General features: G+C 41.1%; 1 protein-coding gene across 2 annotated transcripts in view; it reads right to left on the bottom strand.

The window, feature by feature from the left end:
* SNAP25 (synaptosome associated protein 25) overlaps window positions 1–20923 on the bottom strand; it is a 151555-nt gene that overhangs the window by 73771 nt on the left and 56861 nt on the right. For both annotated transcript variants that reach the window (XM_089685123.1, XM_089685122.1), the window contains exon 2: window positions 3262–3387. In XM_089685123.1, coding sequence (XP_089541249.1) covers window positions 3262–3333 — 72 coding nt within the window. In that variant the 5' untranslated portion in view covers window positions 3334–3387. The remainder of the gene's footprint in view (window positions 1–3261; window positions 3388–20923) is intronic.

The following is a 20923-nucleotide window of genomic DNA, read 5'->3' as shown; positions in this document are numbered from 1 at the left end:
TACTAAGCACTTGCTATGGGGGCAGACACATAAGAAGAGGGGCCAAAAAGCACCCTCAAGGGACCCCAAGAAAAGAAGGTTTGGGGCCCCTCTGTGCAATACCATTGTACAGAGCAGGTGAGTATAACATGTTTATTATTTAGGAAAAAAAAGTGGAGACTTTACAATCACTTTAAGCAGGCTTGATGATCTCTCTGCTGAAAATGAGCTTATTGATTACCTTGGCTAATTAGAATTTTAGTTATAGTGAAGGTGAAAAAGTATTTCAGGAAAAGTCAATAGCTGTTGATAAAAGGGTCTCTATAGCCCAATTAGGCTTTTTAATTATTTAAGAGACATGTTGGGGGGACAGCCTGCTATAGGCAAAAAACAAATTAAAAATAGTTTTCATCATAACATATCAAAGTGAACCCATGAGGACAGAAATAACACATTACTGATTTGTTTTTTAGGCTCCATGCACACTAGCTCTTTTTTTTTTGGCCTGTGAGGAGGGAATGGGGGCATAGGGCCAAGCCACACTGTATGTTCCTATAAACACACACAGCCCAGCTTGGGATCAAGCCCCCACGTCTGCCCCCATAGTAAGCACTTGCTATGGGGGCAGACACAGAAGAAGAGGAGCCAAAAGCACCCTCAAGGGACCCCAAGAAGAGGAGGTTTGGGGCCAAGCCACACTGTGTGTTCCTATAAACACACACAGCCCAGCTCAGGATCAAGCCTGCACATCTGGCCCCATAGTAAGCACTTGCTATAGGGGCAGACACAGAAGAAGAGGAGCCAAAAGCACCCTCAAGGGACCCCAAGAAGAGGAGGTTTGGGGCCAAGCCACACTATGTGTTCCTATAAACACACACAGCCCAGCTCGGGATCAAGCCTGCACATCTGCCCCCATAGTAAGCACTTGCTATGGGGGCAGACACAGAAGAAGAGGAGCCAAAAGCACCCTCAAGGGACCCCAAGAAGAGGAGGTTTGGGGCCAAGCCACACTGTGTGTTCCTATAAACACACACAGCCCAGCTCGGGATCAAGCCCGCACATCTGCCCCCATAGTAAGTACTTGCTATGGGGGCAGACAAAGAAGAAGAGGAGCCAAAAAGCACCCTCAAGGGACCCCAAGAAGAGGAGGTTTGGGGCCGCTCTGTGCAATACCATTGTACAGAGCAGGAGAGTATAACATGTTTATTATTTTAGGAAAAAGAGCGGAAACTTTACAACCACGTTAAGCAGGCTTGATGATCTCTCTGCTGAAAATGAGCTTATTGATTACTTTGGCTAACTAGAATTTTAGTTATTGTGAAGGTGAAAAAATATATCAGGAAAAGTCAATAGCTGTTGATAAAAGGGTCTCTATAGCCCAATTAGGCTTTTTAATTATTTAAGAGACATGTTGGGGGGGCAGTCTGTTATAGGCAAAAAACAAATTAAAAAATAGTTTTCATCATAACATATCAAAGTGAACCCATGAGGACAGAAATAACACATTACTGATTTGTTTTTTAGGCTCCATGCACACTAGCGCTTTTTGTACGTAAAAAAAAAAACACAGGGAAAAAAAGCTGGATAAAAAATGCTGGTAATAGCATTTTTTAGAAGAGTTTTAGTTGCGTTCAGAAGCATTTAGGAGTGTTAGTGTTTTATTAGCATTTTTACAGTACATGTAGGGGGAAAAAAAGCTAGGGAAAAAAAAGCTGCTAGGAGTATTTTAGTAGCGTTTAGCAGCTTTTAGGAGCATTTAGCGTTTTTTTCTGCTGGATATTTTTACCTTCATCTCAAGAGAGTAACTATAGTCATAGCAGAAAATGCAGCAGCTATGGCCCTAGGAACCCAGTGGAGATACTCAAAGAACTTATAAAATAACCACCCAGTTATATTTATTGCCCTACCATTATAAATAAATCACGGTTGGCATTGATAATCAAAAACTACTTTCTGCACATTGATCCACCCCTGATTGTTGGCTGTGTGCCACGGACCTATGGGGAGAGGAGAATAAAGCCAATGTGGTAGCCTTGCCAGGCAGGCACGCATATAATGTGACTGTGCTCAGTTGTAGACTGGCCCCCAAGGTTCTTGGCTATAACTAGGAATGCTACGTGAGTCACTAGCTTTTAAAATTTAAATAGGCTTATCTAAAATGTAATATGGCAAAGAAGTCTATTATCAGGTCTGTAAAATAAGTCACTGACCACCAATGCAAAATGAAAGGAGCAGCAAAGTTGGAAGCCCAATTGGAATTTTGCTATGGGGCCCTGTGATTTGTACTGACACCCAGGTTCACTTTCTGTCCCTATACACCAAAGATCTAAATGTATATGTGAATCCAGATTTATATCTATACTGTCACTGCAGTTATTCTATAAAAAAAAGTCCTTCTGTCCCAGCTGTCTATGATTCAGAGAGATCTTCACTGTTGGGCCACTGGGAGCCACTCAGCTTTTCTTGGAAATGTATACCAGCTGGGCTGCACATGCACAATTACCCATTTGGCCCCATAGGAAGGTCATTGATTACTGGGGTTGATTTACTAAAAGCAAACAGGAAGTTCAATTTGCAACTGAAATTTGCTCAAGAGCCCAGTGACTGTGCTGACTTCCATCATCCGATTGTGTAAAAAAGTTGCTGTTTTTTTTTATTTTTCTTGCACCTGATTGGCTATTCTTTGCAAAGTTCACTTTACAACATTCACCAAGCTCTGGGGCAAATTGCCTTGCAAAGTGAATAATTTATTTGCCTTTAGTAAATCAAACCCGTGGTCTCAATAACCCACAGTGAAGGCCTCCATGGATCATGGGCAGGTATGTGTCAGACTTGAAGGGGTTACTGGGGTAGGACACACATAACATTTTAGGGTTGACTGTATGAAAGTAATGCCATCTTAATCAGAAACTCTTTTTAATAATCAATATCACTGGTTGGCATGGTTGGCAAGGTACTTTACAGAAACATCCTTCAAACTATTAAAATAGATTTCTACAGAGAAATGTATAGACTTTCACTGCTTATCTGCAAGTCACTTTGTTAAACTAAATATAGAAATTGGGAGTTCTGGCTTCACTCTGACTTTACTTGCTGCATACTTGTTCTGGGTCAGTGAGTCAGGAGACAGAGACAGACAGGCAGATAGAATTTTAGACATGTCAATGTTGACCTAAGGTGAACATAAAGTGGACAGACCTTTTTATTCCTTTAAATATGGACACTAGAGGCAATAATAATAAACCAGCATATATACCATAAGAGTAGTCATATAAAACTCACCTCATCGGCCAGCTGGTCTGCACGCCGTTGCATCTCTTCCAGCTCATTGCGCATGTCAGCGTCGTCTGCCATTGTGAATGGATATGTGCTTTGGGGATGGGGAACCTGAAATGTGCAACCTCAGACCTGTAAAGTAACAGATTCCAAATATTAAACTTTTATTAATACATTTTTATACCTTATTTTAAAATCAACAATCATCTTGTGTAGAAACTATCTATAATTGGTAATAAAGCAATGGATAAAGATATACTGTATGTAGGATGTGGTGAACATCTATCATTAAAGTGTGTGTAAATCCTCACCTTATAAAACAACCCATACAGTTTAAAATAGAAATGAAAGGTAAAACATTTTTGTACAGATATAAAAAAGATAATAAACATTTCCCCCCCTTTTTTTTATAAGAGATCACATACCCTTTGTTCTCTCTGCATAAAGCTCTCAGAGAGCTGAGGGTGGAGAAACAGCAGCACACTAATCTTCCCAGTGAATGGCTATGCATGGGGGGGCATATCAGAACAAGTCTGATCATTGGAGGAATGCAGGCTGAGATTCCAGCACAGCTAGAGAACTGACCGCAGTGTTCTCTCATGCCTAGTGTGGTAAGTTTTAGACAGCAACGCAAGGGGACTGGTGGGAACACCAAGGGTTTCACACAAAGGAAGCAATACTAAGAGTGCAACATCTAAACCCCTATTCAATCAGTGCAACACACCCTAAAATAATATGATAGTGCTCTAAATAGTTGCTGCTAAAACACGGTTAGTGACTTCACAACACCTGTACCAAAATGAATAACAATAAAGTGTAGCACAACAAACTAATAACTCCTATAAAAATCAATAAAAAACAATAATTAAAGTCCCATGGAAAAGTCTCTTATAACACCACTGTGCAATGTGTATAAGATAAATCTTCAGTGCCAACCGTGCCACCACCATTAGGTGAAAAACCTTCTCACCTCTCTTTATGACCTCATCAATAGGTCATTATGTGCTCCACATATGGACAGACTTGTGTACACCTTCCGTGGTCCTCCTCCAGCTCCTCTCCTGGTACCACCACACAGAGCTGTAGATAAGGGGGTACCACCAGTCTTCCAGTAGGGGGCCCAGGCCAGCAGGGAGGCCCAGGCAGCTGGGTGAATCGGATGTGGGCAGGGAAGGTGATCAGAACAGCAGAGGGGCATTTACTGGAACTGATCCCCTGTATGGCTCTTTCTGCAGCAGCTGAAAGCTGACTTCTCTCCCTCCCGTCGGATTTCAGCTGCTGCAGAGAGAGCCATACAGGGGATCAGTTCCAGTAATTGCCCCTCATCACTCTTCTTGTGCACCATATGTTTCCCCCTGCTGCCCAGGGCCCCTCACCCCCACAGTGCTGCTGGCTATCCTCCTTTCCTTCCCACCTGCAGCTGCAGGCATTAGGACAATAGGATGGTTCCAGTGAATATGTCACATTTACCAGCCCCTTCCTTTCCAGAATTAACACAAGCGATCGGTACTGATTACTTGCTGTGTTCATTCATAACTGAAGTATAGTAATCTGTGTTGTTTTTTTTTTTTGGGGGGGGGGCTCTGTCAGGTTGGCTGTATGGGGCCTGTATTTTATAACAGCAGCCCTGCCACCAAAGTATACACTCCTCCAGTTGACGCTCTCATATAATGTGTATTATGGAAAACAGAAAAGGGGAACCATAGTGCTCTCTATTTATAAAACGATTTATTGGCACCCAGATTAAAAACACTTACAAAACGTAAGAAACAAGCTAGCAAATAATGTATATTTTGTTACATGGCTCACCACCCCACTCTCCCGGATGGTCATCAGTTTAAAGTGTCTAGGGCTCAGCTCCTTCCACCTATACGCTTTACGCCCCAGATTCGGGCTTCCTCAGTAGGCACATGTCAGGAATATGACATGTTGGGTTTACAAATTCTTTAAGGCTGCATTCACACTTGAGCGTTTTGTAGCTCGAAGCTCCAAAAAAGCTCAAACGTAAAAAATAAATTAGTGATATTGGTATTAGAACCCCTCTATATAAAAATATTACAGCTGTCCCTATAAAGTGAAGCAACACAAGAGTATTTTCCCCATTCACACTGTTTTGCTTGCAATGATTTTTATTAAATCTGCAGGAACTATGGCCTGAGAACATTAGATTTTGCCCTATTCACATGGAATGAATTTACACGCAGGTTTGATGGGCAAACAACTATGCAAATTCTTTTATAAATACAATGCTAAACAAAATCTACAAGGTAGTACTGCAACACCTAATGTAGTACACAGTTAGTTGAGAGAAAAATAGTCCTAAACATAATAGATATAAACGGTAAATTTCCCTGTTAAAAAGAAAAAAAACATTATATATATAAAATATCTAAAATAAATTAATAAAAATTTTATATATATATTTTTATATATATATATATAACCTGTATACTGTTCAGTGACAAAGAATGTGAACACAGGTGTCTAGCGCAGGCTAATTCTCTTTTTATCAGGCTTGATGTAGTACACAGTTGAAAGAAAAATAGGCCTAAACATAATAAATATAAATGGTAAATTTTCCAGTTAAAAAAAAAAAAACTATATATATATATATATATATATAATGCTGTATACTGTTCAGTGACAAAGAACTAGAACACGTGTCTAGCGAAGGCTAATTCTCTTTTATCAGGCTTGATGTACACAATTATTTGAAAGAAAAATAGTCCTAAACATAATAAATATAAATGGTAAATTTTCCTGTAAAAAAAAAAAAAAAAAAAATATATATATATATATATATAAAATCCTGTATACTGTCCCGTGACAAAGAACGTAAACACAGGTGTCTAGCAAAGGCTAATTCTCTTTTATCAGGCAGTTACCTGCATGAAATTAAAAAGACAAATGGGGAATATTTTTGTAAATATTTGAACAAGAAAAAAAAATAGGTGATGAAGCTGAATGTGCTTGACAGCTGTGCTTAGGGTAAACATTGGTGAACAATGTATGCATGTCTAACTGAAGCTTCTTGACCCGGGGCTGTACGCAGTGCTATGGAGTGTTTATGCTGGATGGACTTGCTCTATAAATAATGCAACCCCTCCATGTGCTGATAAAAATAACACTTTAATTATATCTCAGTGAAATCTGCTAGCAGTACCTTCATTAATTATGCTGTACAGTGCTTAATGAAATTACCTCTATGCAAGGTTCCGTAATAGTCATGTTCATCAAACATTTTAATAATGTTAGACATAATTTACAGCTGAGCTCCGGGGATTAGACATAATCCACCCTTAAAGTGGGCTTCCTCCCGCACTGTAAGGGTTAAATACTTGGTTAACATTCAGTAGGGCTGTTGGAATAAGGTGTATTACTTCCCCTGTCCCTTGTTGCGGTAGGCTCCAGTTCTGTTCTCTTCTACCCAGGAGCAGACTGACAACTCATGGGGCCCCCGGGCAAAAGGGGATCATGGGGCCCCTGTGTCCTCACCCACACTCAAACCACACCCAAAAAAGCCTATGAAAGGTATCAGGGGCATCTCATGGGGCCCCTTACTGACCCCGGGCCCTTGGACAGTGCCCGAGTTTCTGAATGGTCAGTCCGCCCCTGCTTCTACCCAACGCTCCAGGCTGTAGGTGGTACTTCAGCATGCTTGTGTACCATGCAGAGCTATTACCTTGCACTGTGTGTGGAGGAGAGAATTTATTATTTATTTCAGGTACCTATAAAGCGCTGTCAATTCATGCAGCACTTTACATATATGTATTGTACATTCACATCAGTCTCTAACCCTCAAGGGGTGTACAATCTAAGGTCTCTAACTCACATTCATACATACACATACTAGGGCCAATTTAGACAGGAGCCAAATAACCTACCAGCATGTCTTTGAAGTGTGGAAGAAAACCGGAGTTCTCGGAGGAAACCCACACAGGCACAGGGAGAACATGCAAACTCCAGGCAGGTGTTGCCACGGTTGGAATTTGAACCAACACCCCTAGTACTGCCAGGTGGAAGTGCTAACCATTTAGCCGCTGTGCTGCCCCACAATGCAACTGCAGAAGAGAGTGCTTTAGACCAGTGTTTCTCAACCTTTTTTCAGTCAAAGCACCCTTTAAAATTATGGACAGTATTCAGGCACCCCATTCTAAAATGTGAAAACTATTCTAATAGTTGTATATAACGCAGCAACTTCCACATATGTAGGACCCCCATCATCAGAGGTGATTTATTCTTCCAAACGGGCGGACTGACAACTTATGGGGCCCCTGTGTCCTTGCCCAAACTCAAAAAAGCCTATGAAAAAGGTACCAGGGGCATCTCATGGGGCCCCCTACTGACCCAGGGCCCTCGGGCGCTGCCCGAGTTTTCAAATGGTCAGTCCACCCCTGCTTCCAAAGCAAATACACTTTTGCACACTGGTACTGATTAGTATTCCAATGTTTCTCTTCTCCCTCAGTTTTTCTCCATCACTGAGCTAATGTGACCCCGGCACTGACGGAGAGGGGCAGGGGAAGGTCAAACTAGGATGCTGTGCAGGCAGCTGATGTCCTCCTTCTCAGCTGATGATGTCATTGGTTTTCAGGCCACCGCCTAGAAGGTCATAATGGTGCACAATGGAAACCTGTGGCTTTGTGTAACTAAAATGCAGGCTTGTTCCACCCACTGGCTTGTATACAAGTTTTGGGCAATTTTTATACATTTAGCCAAGGCACCCCTGAAGAAACCTCAAGGCACCCTGGTTGAGAAAGGCTGCCTTAGAGAGGCGACAGCACAGGACCCATCACATGTATTGAGGGAGCCAGCTGAGGGATAAGTATTGTGTCCTATACCTGCACTCCTAGAATAAATGAACATTTAACCCTTGCAGCTTGGACACTACAAGGGTAGATGTTCTCAGTTCAGCGTAAAGGTGAATTCACACTAAACAGACAGCTGCCACAGTGCTTTAGCGCTGCAACATCTCTTCGTTGCCAGCTGCTGTAGGGGCCAGTGTGGTGCTCAATTCAGTGCATCACATGACTCCCTTTATGTTTTTTTATACAAACTTTATTTGAATATTACTTTATTTCTGAGTACAGAATGTAGACTTCATTCACGGCAATGAAGAGCAGTGCAATGTGCTGTGTTGCTGTACATTGCCGTGCGATTCAGCACAGTGCATTGTGATAATATGCAGCATGTCTGTGTGCTGCGTTGCAGTGTGAATGGGACACTTAGGAAAACAATTGTTTCCTGTGTGTCCTTGAGGTGACTGATGTTTTACAATGCAGTAAAATGTCTGTCACCTCATATAATGTAAATTAGCTCTTAACCACTTTCCTACCGGGCACTTTCACCGCCTTCCTGCCAAGGACAATTTTCAGCTTTCAGTGTTGTCGCAATTTGAATGACAATTGAGTGGTCATGCAACACTGTATCTATATAAAATTTTTATCATTTTTTCACACAAATAGAGCTTTCTTTTGGTGGTATTTAATCACCACTGGGTTTTTTATTGTTTGCACTATAAGCGAAAAAAAAAGTGAAAATTTTGAAAAAAAAAAGTTTTATTTGTTTCTATTATAAAATTTTGCAAACGGGTAATTTTTCTCCTTCCCTGATGAAGCGGCACTGATAAGCAGCACTGATGGGCACTGATGGGCAGCACTGATAAGGCGGCACTGATGGGCATTGATGAGAAGGCACTGATAATGCTGCACTGATATGCGGCACTCATAGGTGGCAATGATGGGCACTGATAGGTGGCACTGATGGGCACTAATAGGTAGCACTGAACTGCACTGACGGTACTGACTGGCAGCCCTGATAGATGGCACTGACTGGCAGCACTGTTGGGAACTGATGGGCAGAACAGTTGGGCACTGATGGGCAGCACTGTTGGGTACCTTTGGGCAGCACTTCTGGGCACTGATGGGCAGCACTGTTGGGCACTTTTGGGGCTGCACTGATAATCAGGACACTGATAATCAGTGTCCTGATTATAAGTGCAGATGTCCACTTTGACAGTTGCCAGTTACCAGGAGTACTTTCCTCACACTGTGACGAAAGTACTGCCAATAACCAGCAAGTGTATTTACATAGTGGTCAGCTGTGACTGGACACAGCTGATCACATGGTAAAAGGCTACTGTGATTAGCCTTTGAATGAATGACTCTTGGTGTGCTTTGTATCTTTCTTCCAGATCTGTGTGGTAATCCAGTGTGAAATTTTGCCTCTGTGCAGGAGATTCCTATATTAAAGACCGGTCACTGCTGCTCTCTCTCCTTGTGCAGAGTGACTGGTCTTGTATCCGCCCCTCCTATAGTTTTCTGCAGACAGCCTGTAGAGGGTGGGACCTACTGGGCCCCTCCCACAGCTCTGTTCTCTGCACATGGTATATGCAACACAATGATGATATCACTGATACTTTTACAAGGGCACATCTGTGCCTGCAGAGGCATTTGCTGCACACAAAGTGGATTTATTGTATATCCTTTGTGGCTGTTGAGGGATATATTTAGATGAAAGCTTTAGTGCCTGAAGTTCAGCTTTTAGGCTTCGTGCACACTGTGCTTCTTTGGAAGCTTTTTTTGCCTTACAGGAGAAAAGAAGCTAAAAAAATGCTGTAAAACCTGCATTTTAGTCAAGTTTATGCGGGCTTGGCATTAACTGCATTCTATTGACCAGAATATTAATTAATTCTGGCCTTTAGAATGCATTAACAAGTGAACATGCATAAGTGCGCAAATTTGTGTGCATTTGCACATTTTTTCTGGCCAAACACTGCTCTCTGAACGCGCAAGTGATTTTTTTTTCTGCCTCTAAATCTTCTGCAAGTAAACGCCTATGTGTGCATGGACACATAGGCTAACATGGAGGGGCGTTGTTACAGCACAAGCCGATCAGCGGGTCCCAGCCAATGACTGATCATCTGGACCCACTGATCAGCTCCATAATTCACGGAAAAGAGCTCTGTATTGGTAAACAACACAGAGCTCTGTACAATGACAGACAATCTTGCTGTTTTTTTAATCCCAGCAAAGTAGGGAAAAAAACAACATGATCGCTTAGTAAAAGCAGCACATACTACATACATTACACATTGTAGGCACACAGTTAATCCCTTTGATCACCCATAGATGGTAACTGTATTACTGTATTAGTGACACTATTGATGTCAGTGTCAGTCAGTTAGTGTATCCCCCAGCCAGCCTCAGCTAGTGTCCGAGTGCCCGCCACACAACCACCATCCCACTATAACTCACTAATCGCCGCCATTACTAGCATAAGAAAAAATATTCCAGTATATATAACATAGTAGCCGCTAAAGCTTTCACGCAAACCAAATAATATATACTTAATAGGATTTTATTTTTACCAAAGATGTAGCAGAATACGTTTTGGCCTAAATTCATAAAATTTTATTTTTTCAATTTTTTTATTAAATATCTTTTATAGTAGAAATTAAACAATATTGTATTTTTTTTTTCAAAATTTTTAGCCTTTTTTTATTTATATAATAAAACATTAAAAACCCAGTGGTGATCAAATGCCACCAAAAGAAAGCTCTATTTGTGTGAAAAAAAATATAATAAATGTCATTTGGGTATAGTGTTGCATGACCACGCAATTGTCAGTTAAAGTAACGCAGTGCTGAATAGCAAAAAATGGCCTGGTCATGTAGGGGGTAAAACCTTTCAGAGGGCAAGTGGATATAAATAACAGCATGTGTATAAGAAAAATAAATTTATCTACAGAATTCTATAATTACATTTATTAATCACTTACAACTTTCAGAGTAAAAGATGTTTCATGATAGTGGCTCTTCTAGGGCCCATTTACACAGTTGTATTTTATTACATGCTTTCTGTTGTGCTATAATGCATGTGTCATGGTTCCTGCTAAAAAAAAAAGAAAGGGGTTGATTTACTAAAGACAAATAGACTGCACTCTGCAAGGGATTTTGCTCCAGACCTTAGTAAATGAGGTGACACTTCAGTTTAGAAAGAATATTATTGCTGGCACATGATTGGACAGTTGAAGTCAGCAGTCAGCAGAGCTCCCACCTCATTTACTAAGCTCTACATCAAATGCCCATGCAACAGCACTTGCAAGTGCACAGTCTATTTGTCTTTGGTAAATGAACCCCATAGTGTTTGTTCCCATGTTTTATTTATTTATTTATGGTAATTATATAGCACCATCAATTTATGCAGCGCTTTACAAATATTGTTCATTCACATCAGTCCCTAACCCTCAAGGGGTGTACATTCTAAGGTCCCTAACTCACATTCATACATACACATACTAGGGACAATTTAGACAAGACCCAATTAACCTACCAGCATGTCTTTGGAGTGTGGGAGGAAACCGGAGTACCTGGAGGAAACCCATACAGGCACACGGAGAACATGCAAACTCCAGGCAGGTGGTGTCGTGGTTGGGATTTGAACCAATGACCCTAGTACTGCCAGGCGGAAGTGCTAACCATTTACCCACTGTGCTGTTTTTAAAAGAAAGAGGCATATCTGATTTTTTTCTGTGATTTTGTGCATTGGTAGGCCTTATGTAAGTTACTGGCAACATATCACAATGCATATAACATGGAATTTGATGCATTGGCAATATGTATTAACAGGTCTTGGTCAATGGCTGTTAACCCTATCCACTCCAAATTCTAAATTTAAAAACGTATTGAAAACAATTGTCAAAATGCACATAATGCAGAAAGGAAATCTATGTTGAGGCATGATAATGCACCTGCTAAACACTACAAAAAGAAAAATGCACTTCTTTGCACAAGCATAGATCCAAATGGACCCTTAGGGGTTGATTTACTAAAAATGGAGCACTTACAATCTGGTGTAGCAGTGCATGATAGCCAATCAGCTTCTAACTTTGGCTTGTTCAACTAAAGCGGAGCTCCAGTCGTTTTTCTGTTTTTTTAAAAGTCAGCAGCTACAAAAACTGTATCTGCTGACTTTTAATAAGCCCACACTTACCTGTCCCTCAATCCAGTGATGTGCTCAACTGAGCAGTCCCTTCTCTCCCTCTTCTCTCCTTGTTGGTGTCGGCAACTCAACTGTGGGCACCCAGATGTGACAGCTTGTGGCTTCACATCTGGGTGCCCATTGTGCTTGCATTAATAGCATTAATGTTGCTGCGTTACATAGAACTTTTAGAATAGTGTTTCAATTTTTAGAATGGGGTTCCTCAAGATTGTCCATAATTTTAAAGGGTGCCTCGGGACTGTCCATAATTTTAAAGGGTGTCTTGACTGAAAAAAGGCTGAGAAACACTGATATATATATATATATAAATATATATATACTGAACAGCAATTTCAAAATTTAGCCAAAAAAAGACATTTCAAGTTCCCTTTAATTTGATACCAATGATATGTTATGCAGCTATAGAAATCCACCCGATACAGCAGGCAATCAACAGTTGATGGCCTTACCTTTCCTTATCACTAACCTATGATAAGGCATGGCTCATGACAACATGCAACATTTAAATATTTCTCCCTTGGTATAGCAGACATTTCAAAAGATTATTACACCATGGTATTCATATGATAAGGCAGACAGCGATTTTGCAAACTACAGTAACTTGCAGTGACCTATGAGAAATCATCTTGACAATCCATTTGGCCTCACTGTATATACTTACTTACATACAGTAGGTATAGAAAATAAATGATATGCAGTCCATTTTTACCACTGTTTCAGCTTCAGGGAGAGCAGCAGCAGATCCTCGATTGGTTTGGGGAGGATAAGCTTTCATTCATGCTTTATTTTAGACGGTGTCGTTCAGAGTACTATGCACATTGCAAAGATTAAACAGAATGGAAGCAGAGGATTTATGTGACAACTAATAAAGGATCCGAGATTCTCCGGACCAATCAGCTAAATGACTGCTCCATGTGACCAGCTGGATGACATGATAAGCACTACACTTTTCCAGTCACATGACTCTAAGATTAGAGCCCACACTGTGAAACCCCTCCTGCCTGACAGCCTTTGAGGGGAGAAAAAGCTTGTTCTCATGCTGCTTATCAATGACAGTGACAGCGGATTACCTGCTGCAATTAACCTATTTCTGAAGGTGATCTGTAATCAATCATATCCGATTCTCAACAAGCTCTGCTAATACTTACTATGTTGGGATACCGGACTAGCGCCACTAAATATTATATTAATAGTCATTTGGGATATCCCATCTTTTTTTTTTAAAGAAAGTACATTTTATGTTTTGCGCTGCACAGGTCCGGCGCTAGAGTACTTTGCACCCTAGACAAGACCAGCTACTTGTAAAAATAAAAAATAAATAAACATTTTTTAAAAACAGTAGAAAATATTAAGACAAAAAAACATGAAACTGCTACATTTCTTTTGATTTGCAAGTGCCTTATAAGTGCCATAAGATGCCACCAATATTAAAGACAAAATATATATTAACTAAATATAAATTAACTGTATGAACCAATCAGACAGTTAAAAACCTCCAGTGATCAGTAGCCACCAGCCGGCTTGCAGTAAGAGACCAAGTCTGAGAGGAACACTGGAAGGAGCGGCAGCTCAGCTGCTACACTGGCCCCAGACACCTCCTGTCTTTTCTTCATTCCACTCTGCCACTCCTCCACTTAACTGAAGGATCATTCATGATGTGGCGGCATCCCACACGATCAATCAGCATCCACTCCTCTCACCCCGACCATTGTTCGCCCCCCTCCTCCTGTCACCTCTATGACTTGCTATACCCCTAGGCTTGGCTCACCCCTGATGGTTCCTGTTGGGGTGCAGAGTCCAGGCTGAGGCTCTTAGTGAGGACAGGTGGCCTCCCAGCACTACACCGCTTCCCTCTCCTACACATCGGGCCCTGATCATCCTACTAACATAGGGTTAGCCCTGCAACTGTAGCACACCCCTGCCTATTGATTGGCTACAGCTAGAACAAGGCACAGCCAAAGCTGGACACGCTCCATTTGGTCACTAGCCAGCTCCCTCTTACAGCTGGAGGCAGGGATGGACTGACAACCCATGGGGCCCCCGGGCAATAGGGGACCATGGGGCCCCTGTGTCCTTGCCCACACTCAAACCACACCCAAAAAAGCCTATGAAAAAGGTACCAGGGGCATCTCAAGGGGCCCCCTTCTGACCCCGGGCCCTCGAGCAGTGCCTGAGTTCCCAAATGGTCAGTCCGCCCCTGGCTGGAGGATCATGTGTGCCAGCGTGTGTACCGTAGATGTATGGACCGATCCTCCAGTCAGAGACTGTTGACCGCCCGGGGTCCTGGGCTAATGTCATCACTATCTATCCTAGGGGGAGCTGACACTTCACTGCTACATGGAATACTGTCATATATATATATGTATATATATATATGTACTAAATGGTCATGTTTGTGGATAGGCCGTGAGACAATTGTACAGAGTAAAGATTCCATTATTCCCTGTATGCAGAGAAATGAAGAATTCATACAAGAGGTCCATAAGCCACACAGACAAATTGCCTGCCTGTGCTGCGCCAAGGCACCCTTCGGTGGCATTGCGACCTAGGCGGCTGCCTAGTTTGCCTAGTGGAAGCTCCGGCCCCGGCACTACATTTCTTGGCCATGGCTGCTGAACTATTTCTGGTGACTTTAGGGCATCATTCACACTGGCACTGTCAACCCTGTGTTTATATGTATCTAGAAGACATTTCTAAATTCTTATACAATACATTCATATAATGATTTCCAGTGGTTCTATTCAAGCTCAGAATTTGCCTGTGTTTAGGTGCAGTCAGTATAGGTGTGTTTAGAGAAGATAGAATTCTGTGTGCAGAATCCAGTTAGAAACTAAACACAGCTAAGCACATGTGAACGTGGCTAACTGCCTCTAAACACACCTAAATGCAGCTAAATCTGCTTTAAAGCAGGAACATCTAAATGCGAAAAAAAGTGATCTGGGGTGGAGAGACACTGTAATAAAAAAAAAAATCAGCAGATATAAAGTGCAGAGACCTACCCGCACCCGCTTCAAACACCCTGCCATTACGACCCAACCCTGGGCTGTTCTAGCAAGTTTCAATACATACAGTTAATAACCAAGAATTTCTATTGGCCAGTAAGGCAGAAGGTCATAGGTAGGGGCCAATAGGAATGTGTGGGAATGGGAGGTAGCGGTATGCTCCAACACTAACCAGACGTGTCAGATCTTTGGATGTCTTTGGATTCTGCTTGATTCCTAATTCCTGTGCCAATAGCAGAAATTTTAAACTAACACAAGTATGACAAACTGACAAACTAGATCAGTAGAATTTCCATCGAAAACTTTCATTTTTACAATGCTTGTTTGCTTTTCTAAGAGTTTAGTGGGAACAAATCAACAACTGCTTTCAACCCTAATGTGGCAAAAAATTGAAAGTAAATGATGGAAAAAATTTTACAAACTCTTATTTGAACTAACAAAATTCTACTGTGAACAGGGGCGGACTGACCATTTGGAAACTCGGGCACTGCCCGAGGGCCCGGGGTCAGTAGGGGGCCCCATGAGATGCCCCTGGTTCCTTTTTCATAGGCTTTTTTGAGTTTGGGCAAGGACACAGGGGCCCCATGATCTTCTATTGCCCAGGGGCCCCATGAGTTGTCAGTCCGCCCCTGACTGTGAATGTGGCTCCCAGATGTATTACCTCAATGTATCCCAAAATTGAGAATTAGACACACTGGCAATCAAACAATATATCATACGAAATACGTCAAGTCCATGATGGTACCATCGAATACTCTGACGAACAATTTTGCTGAATTTTTAGATGAACATTCAAATGAGATTTTACAGGTGTATGGCTACCTTAAAGTGTTACTAAACCCACAACAGTAAAATCAGTCTGTACATGCGATAAAGCATGCTTGACTCACTGTGGAACCTAAGGGGTTAATCCTCAGCATTGTGTAAAAAGGCTGTTTAATCCTGTCTTCTCCGATCCTCCCCTTCTTCCATGGTCCTCGACTCATCTTCTGAGAACACAGAGTCTTTGGAGTCACTCTGCACATTCTTAGTTTAGTGTGTGTATGTGCTAGAGAGTTTTTTTTTCCTTTGGGAGGGTGCATTTGATCAACACAGGACCAATCAGCGCTATCCAGAAAGAGGGTCAGGAGTTATGCAACCTCATAAGGCAGTCAGAGGAGAATGAAAACTCCTCCTACAAGCTATAACCAGTGCTCAGCTGGACACTGATAGAAGTCACAAGACTGCTATATACTGCTGATGAGAAAAGGTATTTAGCAGTTTATATTTACTAAAATAATTGCACCTCCATGTTCTATGTACTGTGGGAGACTAGATATAGTGAATGCAGGGTCCTGGGTTTAGTAACACTTTAATATGGCATTTCAAGGAAAAAAATCATAGATGGAGGGATGGTAATTTTTTTATTTTTTGAATTAAATACTGTTATGTATACTGATCAGCCTATGTACTGTTGATGCTGTATATAATTTAACATTATGACCCCAATCTCCCACCATAGTCCATTTTAATCAGTGTGTGGTTGTTCCTACTCAAAAAGTTGATTGCTTGATCAAATTCTTTTGAAAGGATATGTTAGAAAATTTCTCTTGATCAGAAGCTGCAGCTGCTGATCAGTGTATACCGACAGCAGTGGGTTCCATTGTCAGAATACAATGTCTGCCAGAGTGGGGGCTCCTCCATCCACCTTGGCTGCACAGAAGAAAAAAAAATAACCGTCTATGGCCAACTTTACCATGTATGATGCACATATTACTGTCCTGACTTATACAGAGCACAACAGATATTAAGGTATGGTCACAATGTAATTCCAGATTTCACCAGCAGTTGGCAGTGTAGGTAAAATTGCTGGGTATTGTAATAACTTGGAAGGAGGGTGCCTTTAAGTTGTAAAAACAAAAAAGGACTTCATGGATTGATCCTTCTAATCCTATTTAATATATTTAGCACATATACCAAATACACGTTACGAAGAAAAAAAACACCATATAATGACATATTCATTACTGTTTGAACTAGCATGAACACCGTACATGCTATTATTAGACCAGCTTTTGTTTCTTCAACCAACGTGCTCTGTATCTCAGGCAGAGCTCAGGGGCTAAATGGAATTCTGAAGTGTTTATATTACTCGGTAATCCAGTATTAACTCTGTTGATCTCTCACACAAATCCCAAAAGTGAACACAGTTTGTCACAGCCAAGGGAAACAAAAGGCGTGTTAAAAGTCACATTAATGACAAGAAAAGAGGATACTAATATTGTGGCAGAAATGTTTTCATTTAAATTCCCTGGTAGTGTTTCTTCAGCAAAGAGACTTACATTTCAATTTCTTTAGACCTGCTAAAGCAATTTCAACCAAGAGCAGGTTCACACCTATGCAGGTTGCGTTTGAGCTGTTTCTGCATTGCATTTTTGCACTTGCGTTTTTGATACGTTTTGCATTTTTTAATTTTTTTAAACTATAATTGTTGCTAGGCAGATTTAAAATGCAAAATGCAGCAAAAACGCAGCAAAAACACTATACATGCTTTTCTGCAGCATTTCCATTGAAGTCTATAGACACAAAATAGCAATTTTTTGCGTTCAACATAGTGCCTGACCCTTTCCAAAAAACGCACCAGGTGTAAATGCGGACATGTGAACTTGTCCCATAGGAAATCATGTTAAATGGACTGTACTGCGTTTCTGCAAAATGCTGCAGAAAACGCTTAGGTGTGAACCTAGGATGATACAGATTGCCAAAGACATAATATATGTGATATACAATAAAGATAAACATGTAACGTAAACCTTGAATGAAAGAAACATAAAGGCTGCTAACATCTCGATCTGAAAATATTAAGCCAGGTATCGGCCGAAATCAGCCTGTACAGTAGAAACCATCCGACTTTCGGCCCATGTGTACAGCTGCCTGTCTGACAGAAGCCAATCTCACGACTGTCGAACGAGCATGTTGGCAAACCAGCAGCCAATCAGCGCTTGTAGCCAATGGCTGCAATCACTGACCAGTATGGTGAGGTATGTAGTATGTCAGCATAACAGCCAGGCAACTAGCATTTTCAGAACAAGGTCAGCAATGGCAGCCTCCAATTTCTCTTACGACAGGTGACAGCTTCTACTTAAGAACAGGTAAATTATTTGTAGACAATTTGAATATATAGTATGTTCTTAAATATTAAAAAAAATACTTTATTTTAATCAGACAAAATATAAAGTATTGTATATGAAAAATCGTATTGATCTATTTCTAGCTGACAATGGAGTGCTAAGTGCCTTTCCACATATTTACCAATCAACTAATTTCTGTTGAAAAACAAAACTGTTATGTATAGAGTTCAATAGTTCAAGCTGATATCTACACACACAAGTGAACAATCAATTTCAGTCATTCAACTGCCCCCTCCTACCTTCTCTGTTCAAAGGTTGCACATGGAGCTTCCCTTAGAGACTGTAGGAAATAAAATAGCTTCTGATCAGGGGCCGACTGACAACTCATGGGGCCCCCGGGCAATAGGGGATCATGGGACCCCTGTGTCCTTGCCCACACTCAAACCACACCCAAAAAAGCCTATGAAAGTTACCAAGGGGCATCTCATGGGGCCCCCTACTCACCCCAGGCCCTCGGGCAGTGCCCGACTTCCCAAATGGTCAGTCTGCCCCTGCTTCTGACTGTTCTGTTGTAGCTCTCCTCTGAAATTTTGATAATGCCCTTTAACACACCCATGTGATGAGGATGTGACATTTTACTGATGTACTGTGAGGAGGACAAGTGATACTTGACAAATGCAATTAGGACAAGCAACATGTGAGTAGAACAAGTGACACCTAACCCATTTGACTCATGTGAATAGGATAAGTAAAGCTAGTCATTTAAGAGTAAAACTTAACTAAAAAAAATGTCTACAGAATGTTTGTTCACTTTTCTAAAGTTTAATGGAGACAAATCGACAACTGATTTTTGAACATATAGACAAGCAAATAGAAAGCCTCAAGATAGAAAATGATTATGGTAGAGAAATGACTCCCCCATTAATTGGGACTTTAATGGCACAAAATATTTCCTTAACCACTTCAAGTCCGGACCAGGGGCGGACTGACAACTCATGGGGCCCCCGGGCAATAGGGGATCATGGGGCCCCTGTGTCCTTACCCAAACTCAAAAAAGCCTATGAAAAAGGTACCAGGGGCACCTCATGGGGCCCTTACTAATCCCGAGCCATTGGGCAGTGCCCGAGTTTCCAAATGGTCAGTCTGCCCCTGGTCCAGACACTTTTACCCCTGTCTAGGCCAATTTTCAGCTTTCAGCGCTATCACACTTTGAATGACAATTGCGCGGTCATGCAACACTGTATCCATATGGATTTTTTTAGCATTTTTTTGAGACAGATAAAGCTTTATTTTGGTGGTATTTATTCACCACTGGGATTTTAATTTTTTTTGCTATATAAATTAAAAGTCCAAAAATTTTGAAAAAAGTGTTTTTCTTATAAAATTTTGCAAATAAATAATATTTCATCATAAATCTTGGCCAAAATGTATTCAGTTATCTAAAAAAAAAAAAAACCCAAAAATTATAATTTAAAAAAAAAATAATTTTTATTTTATTTTTTATATTGTTGTTTTTTTACATACTGTCACCCTAGCAGTACAGTGTCACTATGCTGTCACTGTACTACTTGTGGGAGGGTGATGAAGATTTTTTTTTTTTTACACTGATTGCTTTTACACCCAATAAAGGCTGTAAAAGTAATCATTTCTCCTTCTCTCTGGCTGCATTATTGCAGCCATTGAGAAATACTGTGTGAGCTGTGATTGGTCACAGCTTGTCACATGGTACAAGGCTGTTGTGAATAGCCTTGTACCATGTGACCTCTGTGATCATTCACAGATTTCACACGTAGTAAGCAATGATGTCAGAAGCGACATCTTGCTTACTACTCTGCATGTGATCACTGATTGGCCACTGATCTAGTATTTTGTATGATCTCCATGATTTGTAAGGACAGCACCAAGTCTTCTAGGCATGGAATGAACAAGTTGGTGACATACTGCAACATCTATCTTTTTCATTCTTCAAGAATTACCTCTTTTAGAGCCTGGATGCTGGATGGAGAGTGATGCTCAACTTGTGAATTCCTCTTAGGTGTTCGACTGGGTTTAAATCAGGAGAAATACTTGGCCACTGAATCACTTTCACCCTGTTCTTCTTCAGAAATGCAACAGTGGCCTTAGATGTGTGTTTTGGATCAGTGTCATGTTGGAAAAGTGCACGACGACCAAGGGCACGGAGTGATGGTAGCATCTTCTCTTTCAATATAGAGCAGTACATCTGTGAATTCATGATACCATCAAAAAAATGCAGCTTCCTGACACCAGCAGCACTAATGCAGCCCCACAGACGGACACTGCCACCACCATGTTTCCCTGTAGGCACCATGCATTTTTCTTTGTACTCCTCACCTTTGCAATGCCATACAGTTTTGAAGCCATCAGTTCCAGAAACATTTATCTTGGTCTCATCTTTTTTAGCATGGGCCCTGGCAAATGGTAGGCAGGTTGTTTTGTGCATGTACTTTAGGAGATGGTTGCAGTTCCATCTTTGTTAAATTTTTGTATCACTTTTGCTACAGTATTCTGACTGATAAGTAAAACTTTGCTGATGTTC

This window comes from Staurois parvus, unplaced genomic scaffold, assembly GCF_062004578.1.
Source record: "Staurois parvus isolate SC_StPar_1 unplaced genomic scaffold, SC_StPar_1.0 ptg000362l, whole genome shotgun sequence".
NCBI classification, from domain to species: domain Eukaryota; kingdom Metazoa; phylum Chordata; class Amphibia; order Anura; family Ranidae; genus Staurois; species Staurois parvus.
Note: the sequence above shows the minus strand (reverse complement) of the source record. Positions and strands in the feature narration are given on the sequence as shown.